We start from the raw sequence: 24034 nt of genomic DNA on the forward strand, positions 1-24034 counted from the left end.
GCACCCTTTGGAAGAGTGGGTGGGTCTCCGGCATCCTGCCCAGTTCCTAGTGAATTGGGCAAGATGGGAAGATGATACATAGAATCTCGGGTCTATAGGGAGGGACAAAAATTATATGAATAGCCCAAAGTATAGCGCATTGAATGATGGAATCCACGTGGGTTCCTGCATTATAGCCATGATTGGCTAAGAGTCAAACTGCTGTTAGCCAATCAGTGGGTGTTTATTTATTTTTTTATTTTTAACTGTTCATATGCTTTTAACCCTGAGCAGCCTGCATAGATCACAGTGATCAGTGTTGCAGTGTTTTTCCCAAACTCGCCTGCCTTCTGTTTGGGTAATTTGTCTGTGTTTTGTTTTTTTGTACGATTTTTGTTCATTTTTAATACTGACTGATAGACAACTACAGGATCCCCGGATTTACTATGTAAAAGTATTGATGTTCAGTCGATATTCGGTTTTGGCCCAGATTTGGTTTTATAGTTGATTTTATATTCGGTTTTGCCTTTAGTATATTTACGATTTGCAAAAACAAATGAAAAATCGGCCATAAATAGAACAAACCACAAAATCGACCTTTAGTAGATATACCCCATGGAGTGATATAGCTGTGGCTTTGTGATGAGGTTTTGATGACAGTGGAAAGTAGTTCAGGCGTGAGGTGTGCAGTCGTTGGGAAATAATGCACGGTCATGTGATCTAGTGTAACCTATCATGTTGGTGGTATTTCTCTCATTTATACCACACAATTTTATAAACATTAATAAATCTTGTGCTGGGCATACACGGCCAGATAAAATGTCTGTCAGACCGACAGACATTTTATCTGGCAGCCTGCCAGCCGCAGATGTCGCCGGCATACACTGTGAGATTTCTCTCACAGTGTATTAGCCCGACATCCGCGCTCTGCCCACGGGGGAGGAGACATTTCCCTGTTCCTTCCGTAGGAAGGAACATAGGAAATGTCTGTCTGTCGGCCGTGGCTGGGCATACACTGCCCAATGCTGCCGACAGTTTACCGGTAAATATCGCATCGGACGGGCATGCTGGACATTCCGGCATGCCCGACCGAGCAATATTTAACCCTCGGTCGACCCCCCAAATACTACAATTATTGGGGCGATCCGCCGATATCAGGTGGATCGCCCCGATAATTGTAGCGTGTATGGCCAGCTTTGGTTAGCTGTATGTTGTATAAAACCTCCAATATCTTTTTAGTTACAGTTTAACAATAATATTATTGACATAAAATTAAACCAAAGAGATTAAGAACCTTTTGTTTAATGCAAAATAAAGTAGATCCTAACAGATTATAGTGTTTATATAGTTTGCATATTGTAGAGTACAGTCTAATGACCATGTTTATCTGATTTATGTCATTTTTGGCTCCAATGTAGACAGATGTGAAGTTCCACCACTTGATAATGGACATTACATGACAACAAAAACACATTTCCATAATAAGGAGAATATACAATACCAGTGCAATGAGGGTTATTATACTTCCAGAGGAAGCACTGCAGACTGGGCTGAATGCCTCCCAAGAGGCTGGTCTTCTCTCCCAGGCTGCACAAGTAAGTTTTCTCAGATCTTCGATACTACTATTTGAGAATGCTCCATATACAAGAAAAATGCAAGACCACTATATTATAACCAAGAGATACCAAATGGGGCCGATTTATCAACGAGTTTTATCACACGCAACGAGTTTTAAAACTCATTGCATATGATTCAGTGCTATTTCTCAGCAGGGACTCTGGGCCTGATTCAGAGCCGCTCGTAAGCGGCCGCTCGTTCGCTCCGAGCGATGTTCGCACATCTGCGCATAGGTTGTAATTAGGGATGTGCAGGCTCGGTTCTACTCGGTTACGTTCGGTTCTTTTTACCGAATCTTATTGGCTATCCAAAACTCGTGACAGCTGAAACCCAATAAGATCCGGTAAAAAGAACCGAACGGAACCGAGTAGAACCGAGCCTGCACATCCCTAGTTGTAATGCGCATGCGCCAACCAATCAGTGCGGTCGGAAATAGTGTGCTCGCAAAATAGCGAATGCCTGCTAATTTGAGTGACAGGATGAGGAGTTTGTGGGTGGTAACAGGGGAAGGTGCTTGAAAACGGGGAGTGGAGAACCGAACGCAGGCGTGCCAAATGGTCAAAACGGGCGTTTTAAGGGCGTGCATAATTAACAAAGCAGCGTCATCGACCACGTCACTTGGTTCTCTTTTAGTCTGAACTGCTCGCATGATTGCGGTAGGAAAATGCTACCACAAGAATAGCGAGCAGTTCATACGCCTTTCGATGTACTCAATTAATCAAATAAATAGCGGAGATGACGTATGATGTGAGCGGCCAGGGGGCATCTTTACAAAATAGCGAGCGCATGTTTCGTTCGCTCGTTCAGACATAGAGGCGTCAACAGACCGCAAAGAGCGAGCGCTTAATTTAAATATCCGGCCCCTTTTTCAGAACAACCGTCCGCAAATAGCGTCCGGCTCTGAATCAGGCCCTCTGTACCTGAACCTCTCATTAACTGTGACATAATATCCTGGGTCAAAATGTACTTTGCATAAGATAAGTTTTATTTTAAAAGCCCTTTTGAGTGCCTTATTTTCTAATTAATATTATATATATATATATATATATATATATATCTCAACAATTGTTTTCATATAGCTCCACCTCCAGTAGCTCCACCCACAGTTCCTGAACCTATTTTTCCAGAAAAGTAGCCCTGCATATGATAATGGCGCTCCAGGCGTTGAGCTCCTAACTGTCATCTGTTTGAAAAATGACAGTTGGGAGCTGATTGGCTGGAGCACCATTTATCATATGCAATGAGTTTTATCACTCATTAATGCGGCAGATGTATGAAGCTCTGGAAAGTGATAAAGTGCAGAGTGATAAATGACCAGCCACTCAGCTCCTAACTGTCATGTTACAGGCGGTGTTTGAAAAATGACAGGTGGGAGCTGATTGGTTGGTCGTTTATCACTCTACAATTTATCACTTCCCAGAGCTTCAGACATCTGCCCCATTGTGTATGATAAAACTTGTTGATAAATAAGCCCCTATGCATCAAGATGGAAATAATATGAAAATGAAAGAGAGCGCCCCCGAAGGAGGGAGGGGTTAAAGGAAGGCAGAGATGAGAAAGATAGATGAGGGGGACAGAGATGGAAAGGTTGAGAAAGACACGTGTCAGGGGCTGTAGCTGCTGATCCCACCAATGTGAGTCCCCCCTGCAACTTCTTCCTCCACCTGTGAATCCTCTTTGGGGGGACAGAGATCACTATGGGGTCTTTGTACTTAGCCTTGGAGTGGACAGAGAGGGCCAATGGCTTCAGGGCCGGCTCAAGGATTGTGGCTGCACAGGGCGCAAATCACCTTGCCATCTACACAGGTGTCCCCGCTCTCTACTAACCCTCTGGGGTTCATGGTATGAGCCCAGGGGGGGGGAGGGGAGGGGTGGTGGCAGTGCAGCACATGGCACATTGCTGCCCTGAGATAGCCCTGGATGGCCTGATGGGCCGGTCTTGTCTTAAATCCTGGGTGAGCTGCACCGCCTCCCAGCACTCTGCTCGGCCGGGACACTGAGAGACAGGGTGTGCTGCAAGGCCCGGCCCCCGTGACCGGCGGCACAACCCCGTGAGACTTCACCACGCCTGTTTTGCATCAAGCCCACGCCCCTTTTGTGAACGCGTGCGCATAGGGGGGACTGCCAGGGCTGGTCTAGGGCCCCCACTCTGTACCTGGATGAGAGAGAGGTGGGACAGAGGTAAAACAGAGACAGAGGGCTAGGGGGGCAGAGATGAAAGAGAGAGGTGCAGACATGAGAAGAGGAAAAAGGAGGGAAAGGGATAAGAGAGACGTTGGGGGGCAGAGATGGAAAGAAGGTGGAAGATTGAAGGAAAAAACGCCTGAAATACAGGTCACAATACCTAGTGATCTGATGAATGACGGGTCCAAAATACTAGAATTACAGTTTAGAAAAAAAAAAAAATGTATGGCATATGTTTTCTTATATTTAGCAATATATATCTAACACATTCAAATGGCAATTAATACACATTGGGATTCACAAGTGCCTGCTAATTGCACACAATGCCAATATTCAAGGCAGTTCCCCTATGTTGGAAGTACAGCACATGCATCCCAATGGTTACGGTTAGGAGACAAAGAACAAGTTTGGGTGCAAGAGCAGAGGATTTAAGTGGGCGCTCCTGGGCGGTAACAGGGGTGCTTAGGCAGACACAGGCATATCACAGACATGTCACTGACAGGGATTGCGTCTTACATGCAGCAATGCTGACACAGGATGCCATGTGCAGATGGGGAAATCACTTGACAGGGATGCTGCAAGCTTCAATGATGTGGCCAATGGTGCAGTGATGGTGCTTCTTAAGATGCACTGAGCCAAATTAGCGCCCTGCAAGTGGGCATCTCAGTAAGTTCAGAATTGGTTACAGCATTATGATAAAGTGCAGTGAAGACTCTGGCATTGTGCTAGAGCATCATGGACATGCGCATGTTTCCAGGAAATTTATGCCGGTGCCCTTCCATAATGATTTCACTACTGCACATGCACCAATGTCCCTTTTGTAGACATGCAGTAGAAATGTAAGAATATTGAATGGGTGCAGGGATCTCGATGTGAACCTCACTTGATTTAGGTGTCCATGTGCACTGCACTCCCTGCATCCATTACAGCTACACTAGTGGTTATAGTTAGGGGTGTGCACCGGCCACTTTTCGTGTTTTGTGTTTTGGTTTTGGATCTGGATCTTTCTTCGTGTTTTGGATCTGGATTGGTTTTGCCAAAACCACCCTTCCGTGTTTTGGGTTCTGGGTTTTGTGTTTTGGATCTGTATTTTTTTTTTAAAAAGCATAAAAACAGCTAAAATCACAGAATTTGTTGGTTTCTCTGCTCCTATGCTATTATTAACCTCAATAACCTTAATTTCCACTCATTTCCAGTCTATTCTGAACACCTCACACCTCACAATAGTGTTTTCATGTCCAAAAGGTTGCACCGAGGTAGCTGGATGACTATGCTAAGCGACACGAGTGGGCGGCACAAACACATGACCCATCTAGGAGTGACACTGCAGTGGCAGACAGGATGGCAGTTAGAAAAACTAGGCCCCAAACTGTACATAATGCAAAGAAAAAAAAGAAGTGCAAGATGGAATTGTCCTTGGGCCCTCCCACCCACCCTTATGTTGTATAAACAGGACATGCACACTTTAACAAATCAATCATTTCAGCGCCAGGGTCTGCCACACAACTGTGGCTGAAATGATTGGTTCGTTTGGGCCCCCACAAAACAAGCTGGCAATTAATGTGTCCCTGCACAAACTGGCTCTACGGAGGCAAGATGTCATCCTCATTCTCCTCATCCACCGATTCCTCACCCTCTTCAGTGTGTACATCCTCATCCTCACAAAGTATTAACTCGTCCCCACTTGAATCCACCACCACAGGTCCCTCTGTACCTTCTGGAGGCTGGTCTCCCTGGAAGAGCTGATAATTCATTTTGATGAACATCATCTTCTCCACATTCTGTGGAAGCAACCTCCTACGCCTTTCGCTGACAAGGTTCCCGGCTGCACTAAACACTCTTTCGGAGTACACACTGGAGGAGGGGCAACTCAGGTAAAATAGAGCCAGCTTGTACAGGGGCCTCCAAATTGCCTCTTTTTCCTGCCAGTACAGGTATGGACTGTCTGACATGCCTACTTGGATGCTGTCACCGATGTAATCCTCCACCATTCTGTCAATGGTGACAGTATCATATGCAGTGACAGTAGACATGTCAGAAATTGTTGCCAGGTCCTTCAGTCCGGACCAGATGTCCAAACTTGGTCCTGCCTGCCCTGCATCACCGCCAGCGGGTTGCTTAGGATACCTAAGTTTTTTCCTGGCAGCCCCAGTTGCGGGAGAAAATGAAGAAGGAGCCGTTGACGTGTCACGTTCCGCTTCAGCTGACAGTGTGTTCACCAGCAGGTCTTTGCACCTCTGCAGGCTTGTGTCGGCCGGAAAGAGAGACACCACATAGGCTTTAAACCTAGGATCAAGCACGGTGGCCAAAATGTAGTGGTCTGATTTCAACAGATTGACCACCCTGGAATCCTGGTAAAGCGAATGAAGGGCTTCATCCACAAGTCCCACATGCGGAGCAGAATCGCTCCGTCTTAGCTCCTCCTTCACTTTCTCCAGCTGCTTCTGCAAAAGCCTGATGAGGGGAATGACCTGACTCAAGCTGGCTGTGTCTGAACTGACTTCACGTGTGGCAAGTTCGAAGGGCTGGAGAACCTTGCACAACACGGAAATCATTCTCCACTGCGCTTGAGTCAGGTGCATACCCCCTCCTTTGCCTATGTCATAGGTGGATGTATAGGCTTGTATGGCCTTTTGCTGCTCCTCCATCCTCTGAAGCATATAGAGGGTTGAGTTCCACCGCGTCACAACCTCTTGCTTCAGGTGATGGCGGGGCAGGTTCAAGAGTGTTTGCTGGCGCTCCAGTCTTCGGCACGCAGTCGCTGAATGGCGAAAGTGGGCAGAAATTTTTCGGGCCACCCAAAGCGTCTCCTGCACGCCCCTGTCGCTTTTCAGAAAATTCTGCACCACCAAGTTTATTGTGTGAGCAAAACATGGGATGTGCTGGAATTTGCCCAGATGTAATGCCCGCACAATATTGGTGGCGTTGTCAGATATCACAAATCACCAGGAGAGTCTAAGTGGGGTAAGCCACTGGGCGATGATTTCCCTCAGTTTCTCTAAGAGGTTGTCGGCGGTGTGCCTCTTACTGAAACCGGTGATACACAGCGTAGCCTGCCTTGTAACGAGCTGGCGTTTCTGAGATGCTGCTACTGGTGACGCTGCTGCTGTTGCTGCGTAAGGTGATACATCTACCCAGTGGGCTGTCACAGTCATATAGTCCTTAGTCTGCCCTGTTCCACTTGTCCACATGTCCGTGGTTAAGTGGACATTGTGTACAACGGCATTTTTCAGGACACTGAGGACACTTTTTCTGACGTTTCTGTACAGTCTCGGTATCGCCTGCCTAGTGAAGTGGAATCTAGACGGGATTTGGAACCGGGGACACACTACCTCCATCAATTGTCTAAATCCCACTGCACTAATGGCGGATACCGGACGCACGTCTAACACCAACATAGCAGTCAAGGCCTCAGTTATACGTTTTGCTTCAGGATGACTGCTGTCGTACTTCATCCTCCTCACTAAGGACTGTTGGAGGGTCAATTGTTTAGTAAAAGTAGTGGTGTTCCTACTTCCTCTCTGGGATGATGAACGACTCCCAGCAGCAGCAACAGCAGCAGCGGCAGCAGTAGGCGTAGCAATGCAGGATCCTCCAGAGGAATCCCGGATAGGAGAGTCAGTCATGCCAGTGACATGGCCTGCAGGACTACTTCCGATCCTGACTAAGGAGGAAATTGACGAGGAGGGAGTTGACGGTGTGGTTTGCAGGCGCTTGGATACAACAGGACAACGGGATTTAGGTGTCCCTGGACTGCTTACGGTCTTAGCCAAAGTTTCTGAACTTGACAGTAACTTTTTATGAACGCGCTGCAGGTGCCGTATAAGGGAGGATGTTCCTAGGTGGTTGACGTCCCTACCCCTACTTATTTCCCCTTTACATATGGTACATATGGCAAGACAGTTGTTGTCCGGATTTGGATAGAAATATTGCCAGACCAAAGAGGTGGAATGTTTGGTCTTCTGCCCAGGCATGACCGTGATGGGCTTTTTCATCCCACGGACAACAACTGTCTCCCCCGGAGCCTGATTTAAACAAACCACATCACCATCAGAATCCTCCTCGCCAACTTCCTCCTCAGCGCCAGCTACACCAGTATCCTCATCCTGTTGTACTTCAACAGTGACATCTTCAATTTGCATATCAGCAAGTGGACTGTGGGTGCTCCTTTCAGCACTTGCAGGGGGTGTGCAAATGGTGGAAAGAGCCACCTCTTCCCGTCCAGTGCTGGGAAGGTCAGGCATCGCAACCACCACCACACTTGGACTCTCCTTGGGGATTTGTGATATCTTCTTAGAAAGCACAGTTCTTCGCTGTGCTTTTGCCAGCTTAACTCTTTTGATTTTTTTAGTGGGAGGAGGGCTTCCATCGTCATGTGAAGCTGAACCACTAGTCATGAACATACTAGGGATCGACCTTAGCCGTTCCTTGCCACTCCGTGTCGTAAATGGCATATTGGCAAGTTTACGTTTCTCTTCAGCTGATTTAAATGTCTTTTTCAAGGTCATTTTCCTGAACTTTGCCATTTGGGATTGTATGTGCCCTCTACTATGACATTGGGCATCGGCCTTGGCAGACGACGTTGATGGCATGTTATCGTCTATGTCATGACTAGTGGCAGCAGCTTCAGCACTAGGAGGAAGTGGTTCTTGATCTTTCTCTATTTTATTTTTATCGGAGAAAGTTTGGTCCTCCATTTATGTTATATCGATTTGATATATACGTGCGGCTAAACACAGAAAATAATTTTTTTTTTGGTTTGGACTGGAGTGTACTTTGGGGGTTACAGCACCCTTTAACGGTCAAGCCAGCCGGCCCTTTACTTATGACACAGGCGCACTCTTGGCACTACTTTGTTGATGCACGTGCGGCTACTGCGCACACAATTCACAAACACAGAAAATAATTTTTTTTTTGGTTTGGACTGGAGTGTACTTTGGGGGTTACAGCACCCTTTAACGGTCAAGCCAGCCGGCCCTTTACTTATGACACAGGCGCACGCTTGGCACTACTTTGTTGATGCACGTGCGGCTACTGCGCACACAATTCACAAACACAGAAAATAATTTTTTTTTAGGTTTGGACTGGAGTGTACTTTCGGGGGTTACAGCACCCTTAGCGGTCAAGCCAGCCGGCCCTTTACTTATGACACAGGCGCACGCTTGGCACTACTTTGTTGATGCACGTGCGGCTACTGCGCACACAATTCACAAACACAGAAAATAATTTTTTTTTTGGTTTGGACTGGAGTGTACTCTCGGGGGTTACAGCACCCTTAACGGTCAAGCCAGCCGGCCCTTTACTTATGACACAGGCGCACGCTTGGCACTACTTTGTTGATGCACGTGCGGCTACTGCGCACACAATTCACAAACACAGAAAATAATTTTTTTTTGGTTTGGACTGGAGTGTACTTTCGGGGGTTACAGCACCCTTTAACGGTCTAGCCAGCCGGCCCTTTACTTATGACACAGGCGCACGCTTGGCACTACTTTGTTGATGCACGTGCGGCTACTGCGCACACAATTCACAAACACAGAAAATAATTTTTTTTTTGGTTTGGACTGGAGTGTACTTTGGGGGTTACAGCACCCTTTAACGGTCAAGCCAGCCGGCCCTTTACTTATGACACAGGCGCACGCTTGGCACTACTTTGTTGATGCACGTGCGGCTACTGCGCACACAATTCACAAACACAGAAAATAATTTTTTTTTGGTTTGGACTGGAGTGTACTTTCGGGGGTTACAGCACCCTTTAATGGTCAAGCCAGCCGGCCCTTTACTTATGACACAGGCGCACGCTTGGCACTACTTTGTTGATGCACGTGCGGCTACTGCGCACACAATTCACTTCACAAACACAGAAAATAATTTTTTTTTTGGTTTGGACTGGAGTGTACTTTGGGGGTTACAGCACCCTTTAACGGTCAAGCCAGCCGGCCCTTTACTTATGACACAGGCGCACGCTTGGCACTACTTTGTTGATGCACGTGCGGCTACTGCGCACACAATTCACAAACACAGAAAATAATTTTTTTTTGGTTTGGACTGGAGTGTACTTTCGGGGGTTACAGCACCCTTTAACGGTCAAGCCAGCCGGCCCTTTACTTATGACACAGGCGCACGCTTGGCACTACTTTGTTGATGCACGTGCGGCTACTGCGCACACAATTCACAAACACAGAAAATAATTTTTTTTTTGGTTTGGACTGGAGTGTACTTTGGGGGTTACAGCACCCTTTAACGGTCAAGCCAGCCGGCCCTTTACTTATGACACAGGCGCACGCTTGGCACTACTTTGTTGATGCACGTGCGGCTACTGCGCACACAATTCACAAACACAGAAAATAATTTTTTTTTTGGTTTGGACTGGAGTGTACTTTCGGGGGTTACAGCACCCTTAACGGTCAAGCCAGCCGGCCCTTTACTTATGACACAGGTGCACGCTTGGCACTACTTTGTTGATGCACGTGCGGCTACTGCGCACACAATTCACAAACACAGAAAATAATTTTTTTTTTGGTTTGGACTGGAGTGTACTTTCGGGGGTTACAGCACCCTTAACGGTCAAACCAGCCGGCCCTTTACTTATGACACAGGCGCACGCTTGGCACTACTTTGTTGATGCACGTGCGGCTACTGCGCACACAATTCACAAACACAGAAAATAATTTTTTTTTTGGTTTGGACTGGAGTGTACTTTCGGGGGTTACAGCACCCTTAACGGTCAAGCCAGCCGGCCCTTTACTTATGACACAGGCGCACGTTTGGCACTACTTTGTTGATGCACGTGCGGCTACTGCGCACACAATTCACAAACACAGAAAATAATTTTTTTTTTTGTTTGGACTGGAGTGTACTTTGGGGGTTACAGCACCCTTTAACGGTCAAGCCAGCCGGCCCTTTACTTATGACACAGGCGCACGCTTGGCACTACTTTGTTGATGCACGTGCGGCTACTGCGCACACAATTCACAAACACAGAAAATAATTTTTTTTTTGGTTTGGACTGGAGTGTACTTTCGGGGGTTACAGCACCCTTAACAGTCAAGCCAGCCGGCCCTTTACTTATGACACAGGCGCATGCTTGGCACTACTTTGTTGATGCACGTGCGGCTACTGCGCACACAATTCACAAACACAGAAAATATTTTTTTTTTTCGTTTGGACTGGAGTGTACTTTCGGGGGTTACAGCACCCTTAACGGTCAAGCCAGCCGGCCCTTTACTTATGACACAGGCGCACGCTTGGCACTACTTTGTTGATGCACGTGCGGCTACTGCGCACACAATTCACAAACACAGAAAATAATTTTTTTTTGGTTTGGACTGGAGTGTACTTTCGGGGGTTACAGCACCCTTAATGGTCAAGCCAGCCGGCCCTTTACTTATGACACAGGCGCACGCTTGGCACTACTTTGTTGATGCACGTGCGGCTACTGCGCACACAATTCACAAACACAGAAAATAATTTTTTTTTGGTTTGGACTGGAGTGTACTTTCGGGGGTTACAGCACCCTTTAACGGTCAAGCCAGCCGGCCCTTTACTTGTGACACAGGCGCACGCTTGGCACTACTTTGTTGATGCACGTGCGGCTACTGCGCACACAATTCACAAACACAGAAAATAATTTTTTTTTTGGTTTGGACTGGAGTGTACTTTGGGGGTTACAGCACCCTTTAACGGTCAAGCCAGCCGGCCCTTTACTTATGACACAGGCGCACGCTTGGCACTACTTTGTTGATGCACGTGCGGCTACTGCGCACACAATTCACAAACACAGAAAATAATTTTTTTTTGGTTTGGACTGGAGTGTACTTTCGGGGGTTACAGCACCCTTTAATGGTCAAGCCAGCCGGCCCTTTACTTATGACACAGGCGCACGCTTGGCACTACTTTGTTGATGCACGTGCGGCTACTGCGCACACAATTCACTTCACAAACACAGAAAATAATTTTTTTTTTGGTTTAGACTGGAGTGTACTTTGGGGGTTACAGCACCCTTTAACGGTCAAGCCAGCCGGCCCTTTACTTATGACACAGGCGCACGCTTGGCACTACTTTGTTGATGCACGTGCGGCTACTGCGCACACAATTCACAAACACAGAAAATAATTTTTTTTTGGTTTGGACTGGAGTGTACTTTCGGGGGTTACAGCACCCTTTAACGGTCAAGCCAGCCGGCCCTTTACTTATGACACAGGCGCACGCTTGGCACTACTTTGTTGATGCACGTGCGGCTACTGCGCACACAATTCACAAACACAGAAAATAATTTTTTTTTTGGTTTGGACTGGAGTGTACTTTGGGGGTTACAGCACCCTTTAACGGTCAAGCCAGCCGGCCCTTTACTTATGACACAGGCGCATGCTTGGCACTACTTTGTTGATGCACGTGCGGCTACTGCGCACACAATTCACAAACACAGAAAATAATTTTTTTTTTGGTTTGGACTGGAGTGTACTTTCGGGGGTTACAGCACCCTTAACGGTCAAGCCAGCCGGCCCTTTACTTATGACACAGGTGCACGCTTGGCACTACTTTGTTGATGCACGTGCGGCTACTGCGCACACAATTCACAAACACAGAAAATAATTTTTTTTTTGGTTTGGACTGGAGTGTACTTTCGGGGGTTACAGCACCCTTAACGGTCAAACCAGCCGGCCCTTTACTTATGACACAGGCGCACGCTTGGCACTACTTTGTTGATGCACGTGCGGCTACTGCGCACACAATTCACAAACACAGAAAATAATTTTTTTTTTGGTTTGGACTGGAGTGTACTTTCGGGGGTTACAGCACCCTTAACGGTCAAGCCAGCCGGCCCTTTACTTATGACACAGGCGCACGTTTGGCACTACTTTGTTGATGCACGTGCGGCTACTGCGCACACAATTCACAAACACAGAAAATAATTTTTTTTTTGGTTTGGACTGGAGTGTACTTTGGGGGTTACAGCACCCTTTAACGGTCAAGCCAGCCGGCCCTTTACTTATGACACAGGCGCACGCTTGGCACTACTTTGTTGATGCACGTGCGGCTACTGCGCACACAATTCACAAACACAGAAAATAATTTTTTTTTTGGTTTGGACTGGAGTGTACTTTCGGGGGTTACAGCACCCTTAACGGTCAAGCCAGCCGGCCCTTTACTTATGACACAGGCGCACGCTTGGCACTACTTTGTTGATGCACGTGCGGCTACTGCGCACACAATTCACAAACACAGAAAATAATTTTTTTTTTGGTTTGGACTGGAGTGTACTTTCGGGGGTTACAGCACCCTTAACGGTCAAGCCAGCCGGCCCTTTACTTATGACACAGGCGCACGCTTGGCACTACTTTGTTGATGCACGTGCGGCTACTGCGCACACAATTCACAAACACAGAAAATAATTTTTTTTTGGTTTGGACTGGAGTGTACTTTCGGGGGTTACAGCACCCTTTAACGGTCAAGCCAGCCGGCCCTTTACTTGTGACACAGGCGCACGCTTGGCACTACTTTGTTGATGCACGTGCGGCTACTGCGCACACAATTCACAAACACAGAAAATATATTATTTTTTTAGCACTTGGGGGGAGCCCCCCTGATGGACAGAGCACCCCCTGGACAACACTACAGCACTCCTTTAGGACTGGGACGCTGCACAGGACTTTGGAGTGGACACAGCCCCTATGGAGAACTGACTGCACAACACAGTCCAGCCAGCCCCTATGGACTTTGAAGTAGTGGACACAGCCCCTATTAACAACAGCAGCACAGCACAACACAGCCAGCCCCTATGGACTTTGAAGTAGTGGACAACAGCAGCACTACACTACACTACACAGCCCTAACTCCCACCCTCCCTCTTCACTGTCCACAGCCGAGTGAGAAAATGGCGCCGACGCGGGTACCTTATATAGGATCCAAAACCCGCGAGACTCGGAAGGCGGGATGATGACGTTTTGCCTCGATTTCAGATCCGAGTCAGGCGGGAAAAGTCGAGCCTGACTCGGATCGGACTCGGATCGGGGGGGCTCGGGGGGGTTCGGATTTCAGAAATCCAAACCCGCTCACCCCTAGTTATAGTATAATGTTTTTCTGAATGAAGGTGTTTATACATGCCTAGATCACCAAATAACACCTGAAGGACAAAGGAGTTTATGTATCAAGCAGTAGAAGTGGACCAGTGCAAAAGTTGCCCATAGCAACCAATCAGCTTTGAATTAACATTTATCAAATACAGTCTATAAAATAATAGAAGCTGATTGGTTGCTATGGGCAACAGCTCCACTGGTTCACTTCTCCACACTTTCACTGCTTGATACATAAACCCCTAATAATGGTATTCATCTATAACAGCCACCTTTCCCAGGTGAAGTAAGTTTACCCGATACTAGGATGCCACCAAGACTTAACACAGGTACAAATAGACAATGAAACTAGGCAGCACAAAGAATGGGCTGAGGTGGAAACAGAAATAAATCAGTAAAGAATTCAGTTCCAGAAATAGGTAGATAACCAGGCAGATGCAGGACTGGCAAAGAGAGTGCAGGCAGGGATTCCTACAAGCAGGGACAAGTAGAAATGCAAAAGAATGGCTGGCAAAAAGTAGCAGAAAACTACTAAAATACTGAAGCAGGGCAGATGACTTCTGGTAGGACAGAAGCTATAACTGGCAATGCACCTAACTGTGCTTTAACTATTCAGGGAGCCAATCAGAACCCCAGAATAGAGACAGGCCTCTTGCAATTCATTACATTGCACCTTAGTAGCTGCACATACAGAGACAGGCCCTTTACAACACTGCAGCTAAGAAGCTACAGGTACAAAGAAAGCATCCCGGCTGTTAGTAACAGCCAGAAGCAACAGACAGTGTAACTACAGAGTCTTGGCTGCCTAGCAACCATCAGGACCATCGACCATTACGGCTGGCGTGACGCGGTGTTCCGGTCGTTTAGCAACAATGGGGAGCCGCCAGACATGTGAGTTGCTGTGGTGGCTCCTAACAGAAGGTTGGATACCTTGTAACCCTTGCAGCTCATGTTCCAATCCAACTTCAATATCTAGTGCATTGGTATCTATATAATAAGGGGGTAGGGTATGACAGTCGGGATACTGGCTGTCAAAAGACCGACAGCGGCATCCTGATGCTCAGTATCCTGACAGGGGCACAGTAACTACCCTAACCCTCACCCCTTAACCCTCTAACCCTACCCTCCTTTATTTCACCCTAACCCTCCCTACCCCGCACCCTAACCGTAACCCTGACGGTTAGTGCCTAAACCTAACCCAGATGCATTGAGATGCGCATACAAAAGCAAGGTGAAGCCACATGTCACAAATACTTCAAATGTGTGTATCAGTGGTTAAACAACAACCACTCTAATGGTGCATACACACGGTTAGATTTCTGTCAGATCTGAACGATAATGATTTTGAAAATCATTCAATCATTCATATCTGAAAGAAAATCTGACATGTGAGCCTGCAACGATGAATGATGCGTGTTCCCACTTGTCAGATAATGATATCTGACAACTGATGTGTTTGAAGTCAGATTTGGACAATTCCATTAATTTTAATACTGTCTGAAATTGTTAAAATCATTGGTAAAATCATTCAAGTCGATGGTAAAGTCGTTTAATCACTCATCTGACAGATCTGACCGTGTGTATGCACTATAAGATGTGCATCTTATACAGGGACCGGAGGTGTCAAGGACCAGGTAATACTTTGTCACCAGGAGCGTATCTATAATGGGTGCAGGGTGTGCAGTGCACACGGGCCCCCAGATCCAGGGGAGGCCCCCACCGCACACCCTGCACCCACATTTCTAAAACTCTCCTCTCCGAGGTCTCGTGTCGGGTCTCCCAGTGCTGCTCAAATGCTGGAAAATGGCCACCGCGGCCATTTTTCCGGTGTTTTGCGCATGCGCTGCGAGGAAATTGCCGGGAAAATGGCAGCCAAACCATTTCCCTTGTGATCTGCACATGTGCAATAGACCCTGGGCACACTCTAGTGCCCATAGTCTATTGATTCTGTGGTAGCCAGCCAGCAGCGTCAGTCGGCTTGCCAGCCACTGGAGAGGAGGGGGCCCGTGACTGGGGATGCACATGGGTCTCCTCCTCTCTAAAGACGCCCCTGCTTGTCACCTGCACAATAGACAACGGCTTGGTTTGCGGTTACAGAATGGACCCTATGGGCTGTAAGGGCTAAAGTGGCAACTTTTCCATTCCTTCCTTTGTAAATGGTCTGACAGATGTGTTTTTATGATCCTATGCTATTTATATAAACATTGCAGTGAACCATTATGTCTTAACATGTTTTGATTTAGAATTTTCCTGTGGAAAGTTGGAACCTGTTGAAAATGGTGGATTCTACCCAATAAAAGCATCGTATGTGGACAGGGATGTTGTGTATTTTTTCTGCAAGGAAAATTACTCTATCAAAGGTTCCGAATTAATTCAGTGCTATTCATTTGGATGGGACCCTGAGCAACCCACCTGTGAAGGTAACATGTAACTAGTTTGAGGAAAACTGACCACAATAGTATTACTGTGGAGACATCTGGATTCAGCAAGTACTACCTTCTATGAGTACAGTAATAGATTTTTTATTTTGATCATGCAGATATGTCCTCACTAACCTATCATTTGTCTGTCACATAGCCAGGGGTGCCGAGAGGGGGGGTGGGTACTAATGACCCGGGCCTGGGCTTATTGGAGGAGCCAAAGGTTCAACACCACCCCCTCTTAGCTTAATGCCGTGTGCTGGGCTGCGGTGAGTCCAGGGCAGAGACGGATCTACTGTGAAACTAATGAAGCTTAAGATTCCGGGCCCCTAACCCCGGGTGGGGGGCCTGAAGCAAATTTTTTAATGAGTGAATTTTTCAACAAAATCAGTGGCGTTTTTTTAAGTGTGTGTTATTAATATAAGGTTATTGTAGTGACAGAATCATAAGCCAATGGGCCGAAGTACTTAATATTGACCATTAGAATATGCTCTACATTAGTGCATATAGAGGGGGTTTCTGAGTACCCAGAAACTCCCCTGATCAGTAAAGGGCTGGCAGACACTTTATCTACAGCTCAGACCAGAGGATGGTTTTTATGAGCCGGCCGGGCACAGAATAGAACTGCTGTCAGTGTCACTGCTGAGTGCAGTACTGCCAGGTGCCACGAGATGATCCCATCTCCATTTGTGCTGTACCATCTGCAAGAAGTCGGCCCTTCAGTGCTGACCACAAACTGAAAGCTGAGCTGACCGAGGAATGGCATGCAGCTCAGAGGCGGGAGCACGCAGCATGGGGGAGAGACCTCACTCAGGGGGATTCCAAAGATCCCACTCGGGAGGATCAATAGCTGGGATCCTACAGAGGAAGTGAGGTAGTTTTGGTTTTGCAGGTGATCTATCTACAGTCTCTCACTGTCTGGGGGGTTCTACATTTATCTACAGTCTCTTACTCTCTGGGGAGTTTCTACATCTATCTATAATGTCTCACTATCTTGGGGGTTTCTACATCTATTTTCTACAGTCTCTCTCTCTTGGGGATTTCTACATCTATCTATCTATAATGTCTCACTATCTGGGGGGTTTCTACATATATCTATCTATGTACAGTCTCTCACTCTCTGGGGGGTTTCTACATCTCTGCCATCTTATCCTCAAGAGCCTTGCAAGGATAGCAAGGCCCTTTGGACCTTGTTGGATGTTGCCCTATTGTTGCTGTCTGCAAAGGGGCCCCCATAACAGTTCAAGCTTAGGACCCCAAAAATGTAGATCCGCCACTGGTCCTGAGTGGCTGCTGCCGCTGAGCTCTAAAGTCAGAAGTTTCCTCTGCCTGCACTTGATATGCAGGGGGAGGAAAGAGGAGTGATCACACATCTGTAGGTTATCCTGTAGTAACAAACTATCTGTAGTGGGAAAAACTTGTTTGCCCTGACAAACTGAAATCTAATGGGCACAGCCAATGAATTTCTTGTCAGGTGTCTGCAGCAAGTCCATGGATGCATTTTCATTTGTTACCACGGAATCTGTATGATATCCCGGCGGCTAAATAGCCTTACCCTAACCTCTCCCTGGTGGTGCCTAACCCTAACCCCCCCCCTTTCCGCACCCTAAACTTAACCCTCCTCGGGGGGTACCTAACCCTAACCTCACGCCAATGGTGCCTAACCCTAACCCCCACATAACTCTAACCCTCCCTGGGGGTGCCAAACCCTAATCTCCCCCCACGGTTGCCTAAACCTAACCCCCCCATCCCCGGGCTAAGTATCATACTTACCCGTCTTCTTCCCTTCAGGATGGTGGGGGTGGGATGCCGATGTCAGTATCCCGATCCTCTTTTGGATATCGTTGTCAGCATTAAGCCGGGTGTCGGGATCCTGCATCAATGTATATCGACGCCTGGGATTCCATCCACCGGCATATTAAACGTCTACTGTTACCACCCCTGAGAGCAAAATTCTGTTTAATTAACCCATGTTTTTTTTCTATTATTGTTCTTTTTTTGGGGGTTACATCAAAACAGTGACTGTAAAGACAAAACATTGTTACTTATCAGAATTAATCAAAATATTACATATTTATCAAAGAAAGAAGAAATAAGTGCCCTCCGCCACCCAGAGTGGCCCACAGCATCCTGCTAACTAATACAGCCCAACATCGCATTGGAGACACAGTACATTATGAATGTGATGATAACTACATTTTGTTTGGCTCTGAACAAATTCAGTGTGAGAATGGTCACTGGACAACTCCCCCTAGTTGTGTAGGTGAGTAAAGTGATTTTATCTTTTTTTTTTATTAATTTAGACACATTTCTTATTAATATTTGTTTAGGTAGAGTGTGGTAATGGTCTATCATATTATGGGATCCGGTCATTCTACAGACAGTCGGGATGCCGGCGATTAAATGCCGGCGCTGGAATCTCAACACCGGCATCCCGACGGTAAGTAATGGGGTTAGGGGGAGGGTTAGGTTTAGGTGCAGGAGGGAGGCTAGGTTTAGGCATTGGGGGGGAGGTTAGGTTTAGGCAGCGAGGAGGGAGGGATAGGGAGAGGGGGAGGGTTAGTATTCTAACCCTGTCGGGATGCTGACATCAGGATTCTGACCGCCCGATCCTGAGCGCCGGCATACAGTACCCAACCCAATTCAACTCCATGTTTAAGTTAGGGATGTGTGACATTATAACAGGCAATGCTGGATTTCCCATCAGGCACTATATAGACGATAGGCATAGCTGTGGGTGGCAAAGTAGTATCCCTGCATCAGAGCTTTCCAGTGCCCTAATTTAAATTTTAGCCACGATTATTTGAAAACATAACAAAGACTACATCCTAAGATGCATCAGGGGGAGTGTCAGGAGTGGGCGCATGTGCAGTCCAGTAGTCCGGAAGAGGAGACTCTTAGCCCACAAAGGCAAAAAAAAAGGGAGCTAGAGGGTGCAGAGTCTCCCCAGAAGGGGGAAGCAGGTGCCCAATAATATTATGCCTAGGAGCAGCCTGAGGTTCCTGTATGTCCCAAATTCTGCTGCTACCAGCCTAGACTATGAACACTAATGCTGGCTGTAGTTTTGGGAAGGGAACATTACTTTTATAAAAAAAAAAAAAAATCAATAGGCTTTGGGGGTAGGAGGGCAGTAGGCGAAGGGGGAAGGGGAGGGCTCCGTGTGGCTTGAAGGGGGCCCCCACTATTTAGTTGTCCTGGGGCCCCCACAAACTTTAATCTGGCCCTGGTTAGGGGTACGGAGAGGGTTAGGATACTGACCGACAGGTGTCAGTATTCTAACCCTGTTAGGATCTTTAACACAAAATTTGTTGGTTCATCAACCATCTTGGACCACACATGTTAAACTTTATTATTATTATTATTAGGCCTGGCACCGAATTCATGATTAAAGTGAGTCTTCTGCAGCATCAAAGCACTACCCATAATGGGTCCTTTGTATCCTGCAGATATGGGACATTTATCTCTCACGATAATTAGGAGAAGAGAGAGGAAAAGAAGAATTTCTATGTGGTTGTAAGTTTAAAGTATAACTTAATTGATGTAATAAAAATTATATTTAATAATTAATATATATATATATATATATATATATAAAACAAAAGATACAAAGTGAAAAAAGAATAGAGGTATGTGGTTAAAAGGTATTAATATTGGTATTTTATCAATAAAGATTAAGGGCCTCATTCAGCTTAGGACGGAATTGCAAAGCGGCACGCAAGCAGCTTTGCAATTCCGTTCTTGCAGTTATGGTAACGCAGCAGGAGGCATCATGCCTCCTTCTGCATTACTTATCCAAGCTGCGTAAAAACCTGCATGAACATCGGCCGGCTAAGTGACCCATGGGGTCACGCAAGCTGGTCGCTGCAGAGAGAAAGTTGCCAAGAAATCTCAGTCAGCCAACGGAGATCTGTGGCCTCTTCTGACCCCCCCTCCCCCCCCTTTCTGTGTCTGTTGGTTCTAAGTTGGCGCAAAAACTACTGAACCAATTTTCATGAAAACTGCATCATTTTGTAGTGGAAACTCCTAAGAATGACCTGCACTTTGTTTCATCTGTCAAGTTAAAGCTGGGCAATAACAAAATTTATTGACAACATCAATGCAAGAGATAGGTGTGGCACCATGCACGTGGCCGGCATGGGTTGTGGGAAGAGGTGTTTTGGGCCAACGTTAACTTGAATAGAACAGGCTACATAGCAGTCTGTGTACAGGGCACACAGTGACATTGGTGTGAGTAGTGGGTGAAGGCGATGCTGCCACCAGTCTGTATAGCACTGGTGGCCACGTGGGCCACTCCCACAACAGAGCCCCTATGCAAAGCAATTCAAATAGAACACCTCAAATAAAAAAAATGTTGGCAGAAGCGCTTACATGGCAAGCGAAGCCGCAGGCAACACTGACAGCAAATAGATCAACAAGATTTTATTGACATCAGCACTTTGTAGGTCCACCATGTGCAGCGATTGCTGCAGACACCCTTCTTGGCAAACTGTCTACAATTTCCTGGACAACAGCAGGCGGTATGTTTTGCCATTATGCCTTAGGTACATTGACCAACTGTGACACAGAAGAAGATTGAGTCAGCCTAGAATGCACCCTTCACTCCAGTTTGTCCAAGAGGTTCTTAAAGGGGTTAAGATTTGGGGTTAAGCTGGCCAGTCCATCTGAATTTTCTGTATACCAGTCCAGTCCAGAGTCGCCCTGGAAACATGACAGGTGGCATTATCATCCCGATAAAAGCATTCATTGTTTCCATAGAACTGCAAGTGCATGGGCCTCCCTATGAAGTGTTCTTGTCAAAACCATCACATTAGCGGCCATTTGGAACTCGTGTGCCATGGTATGCATTTCACTTATTCGGGGGTATCCAATCACTTTTGTCTACATAACAAGTAAGGTAAATGCACCCTTAGGTAGTCTTTAGATCTCAATAGGTTAGATACTAAATAAACACCTGCTTCATGTTAGATTAATTAACATTGGTCTGCCAGTTATTCAGTCTGTATGGACTCTATACGGGGTTTGTACTGGGATTATGGTCTATAATTAGCTAGATTTGTGACTGTAAAAAAATATTAGTTAAATAAGGGAGGGAGGGACAGTGCTAAACTATAATAGTCTGGCTGATATTGTGGATGCTTTGTGTGGTGAGGGCACTACTACACCTCACTATGGGTACATAAATGCAATAGAGGAAACACTAAGCACATACAATAGCCCTATTAATATATACAGAGATGTAAAATATCATTGATATATGTGGAATATAAATAGTGGGTAATAATAGCATAAATCTTATAAAAAATAATAATAATAGTCAATTTGTATAAAATGTATATATAGTTTATTTAGGAATATTAGAGATATAAAATTCTATATAGGACCATATGGATTAATTGTAAAAAATATGTTGAAAGTCTATATAGAGTAATATGAGTTAATAATAAACAAAGTGCATACAATGTGTATGATAAATTAATGATCTAATACCGGTATACAACATAGAATGTTACATACAAAAAATACAACATCTAACATAAAACATATACCATATGTGCCAATTTACGTGATAAATCCAATTAATGGAGGTGCGGTTTTATAATAATAGCACCGATGCAGAGTGATATGCGTTAGCGTTTTACTCACTCTGTACTTCAGTTGAGTATTGCACAAACTTCCTTAAGTATCAGGGATATACCTGAGTTTGCCGTCAAACGGCGACAGGCAATGATGTATTGTACGCTCCAAACAGAAAGTCTGTGTCCTGAATCGCGGTCAATGCCGCTAAGGCTTTGGAGAAGTGACTCCAAACAAAACGTGGTGAAGGCTGCACTTTGTACTTAAGAGCAATGTCCAAATGTGTATTTTACCTTATCTTCTCAGGTGTAACTCCTCCGTGGTCAGCTCCACGTGAATCCCGAGATGCTGTCCATGACGGCCGCTTCTAGAGCTCTGCGGCTCATAATGGGATCGATGTATCCGCGATCAACGTGTTTCGCCTGTAAAGCTGGCCACACACTAGACCAACTTTCATCCAACCATCCAACTAGTTGGCTGGTTGGAATGAAAATTTGGTAACGTATGGGAGTAACTGATGATCGGCAATTTGCTCCTAAATGCCAGAAAACAGATGAAAATGGTCGTCAGACAAGTTTGTTAAATGTTTGATTTAAACAATTTGTTCAAACAACAGTTTTTGTCCATTTTCCAGCATTTGGGAACAAATTGCTGATTGTCATTTGCTTTCATACCTTACCAGGTTTTCATTCCAACCAATCAACTAGTTGGATGGTTGGATGTAAGTTGGTCTAGTGTGTGGCCAGCTTAAGGCTTCCTCAGGATGGCAGATACAGGGTCTCCCAGCTGGGGCTCTTCTTACGGTGCCATTATGATGCTTTTTCCGACATTTTGCCATTGGGATGTGTCCCCATTTTTGCCCATACTTCACAGGCTTCAGTGTAAGTATATTGACATCTTCTCACGGTGCCGTTGTGATGCTGTTTCTGCCATTTTGCAAATGGGATGTGTCTCTGTTTTTGCACATAATCCAAATACTTCAACATCAAACAGTGGACAATACAATAGACATAATACAAGAATCTCTATAGAGAGGACATAACAAAACAACTAACGTGGTGTGTTGGGTATGCATATATGAAAGCTGGCTGGTAGTTATCTGATAGGGAAACTTTAGAGGCTATAATAACATGACAGTTGGAAATTACACCACGCTAATGGTTTGTTATTAAATAGCAGCTCCACTTACAAAAGTATTAAGATAATAATATAAAAAAGGGGCACTTGTGTTGGTGCTAAATAAAAATTAAGGAATTGTAAAAAAAAAACTAGCCAAATGATGGGAAACGTAAAACACTATAAATTAGACCAAATAAAAGAAATAAAATAAAATAATAAAAAATAATAATAAAAAAAAAATGTAAATGAAAAAGTAAAAATTTAAATAAAGAGATATAAATAAAAAAATTTAATGTAATAATATTATTAAAATAAGAAGAGTATGCAATACCTGTAAAGGGAAAAAAGGTTAGTATAAAACTGTTTATAGCCTTTATTGTATATATAGTCCGTGCTGGGAAGTACAGGGGTTCCAATGGTGTCAGTACTGGCCTTGCATGAAAAGCCGCATGAGAATCCGGCTAAATTGTTCAAAGTATAGTGACTTCGAAACACAATCACAGGAATTAATTAAACAGCTTCAGCAACAAAAAGTACAAACCACAATTCCTAGAACAGGAGAAATTGAAGACCAATAACATCCATTAAGGAAGATCTCCTATTATACAAAGAGAAACAAGAAAAAGATCCAGAAAACCTTATGTTTATTTCAAACTATTCAGCCCAGAGCTCACTACTTGAAAACAGTATCAAGAAGCAATGGCACATATTACGGGCAGATGAAGACCTTAAAAAACATCTACCTGAACGCCCAAGAATAGTCTATAGGTGAGCCCCGACTATTAGATCATTACTAGTCAACAGCCATTTAAGAGATAGAGATACTGTACCAGAAAGACATCGACCACTATAGGCTTCTCCAGACGTGGAATATGTACAGCTTGTAAAAAAAATGAAGGGAAACAGCACACAGTTACCAAACAGATACGGTTCTTTAGCAACAACAAATAAATTATCATCAAGGATAGGGTCAGCTGTCAAACCACAGGAGTTATATATATGCTCACGTGCCCTTGTTGCCTGCAGTATGTGGGCAAAACAAAAATGAAGTTGCACAATATGAAT

At 45.4% G+C, this 24034-nt stretch overlaps 1 protein-coding gene across 2 annotated transcripts in view; it reads left to right on the forward strand.

Annotated features, from left to right (window-relative positions):
• The window catches only part of LOC148442245 (coagulation factor XIII B chain-like), a 100565-nt gene that overhangs the window by 41606 nt on the left and 34925 nt on the right, over positions 1–24034 (forward strand). For both annotated transcript variants that reach the window (XM_088464126.1, XM_088464125.1), the window contains exons 4-6: positions 1398–1574; positions 16100–16276; positions 18360–18539. In XM_088464126.1, the coding sequence (XP_088320252.1) occupies positions 1398–1574; positions 16100–16276; positions 18360–18539 (534 nt within the window). The remainder of the gene's footprint in view (positions 1–1397; positions 1575–16099; positions 16277–18359; positions 18540–24034) is intronic.

The sequence above is a fragment of the Taudactylus pleione genome, unplaced genomic scaffold (assembly GCF_031769625.1).
Source record: "Taudactylus pleione unplaced genomic scaffold, aTauple2 ptg001594l, whole genome shotgun sequence".
Classification (NCBI taxonomy): domain Eukaryota; kingdom Metazoa; phylum Chordata; class Amphibia; order Anura; family Myobatrachidae; genus Taudactylus; species Taudactylus pleione.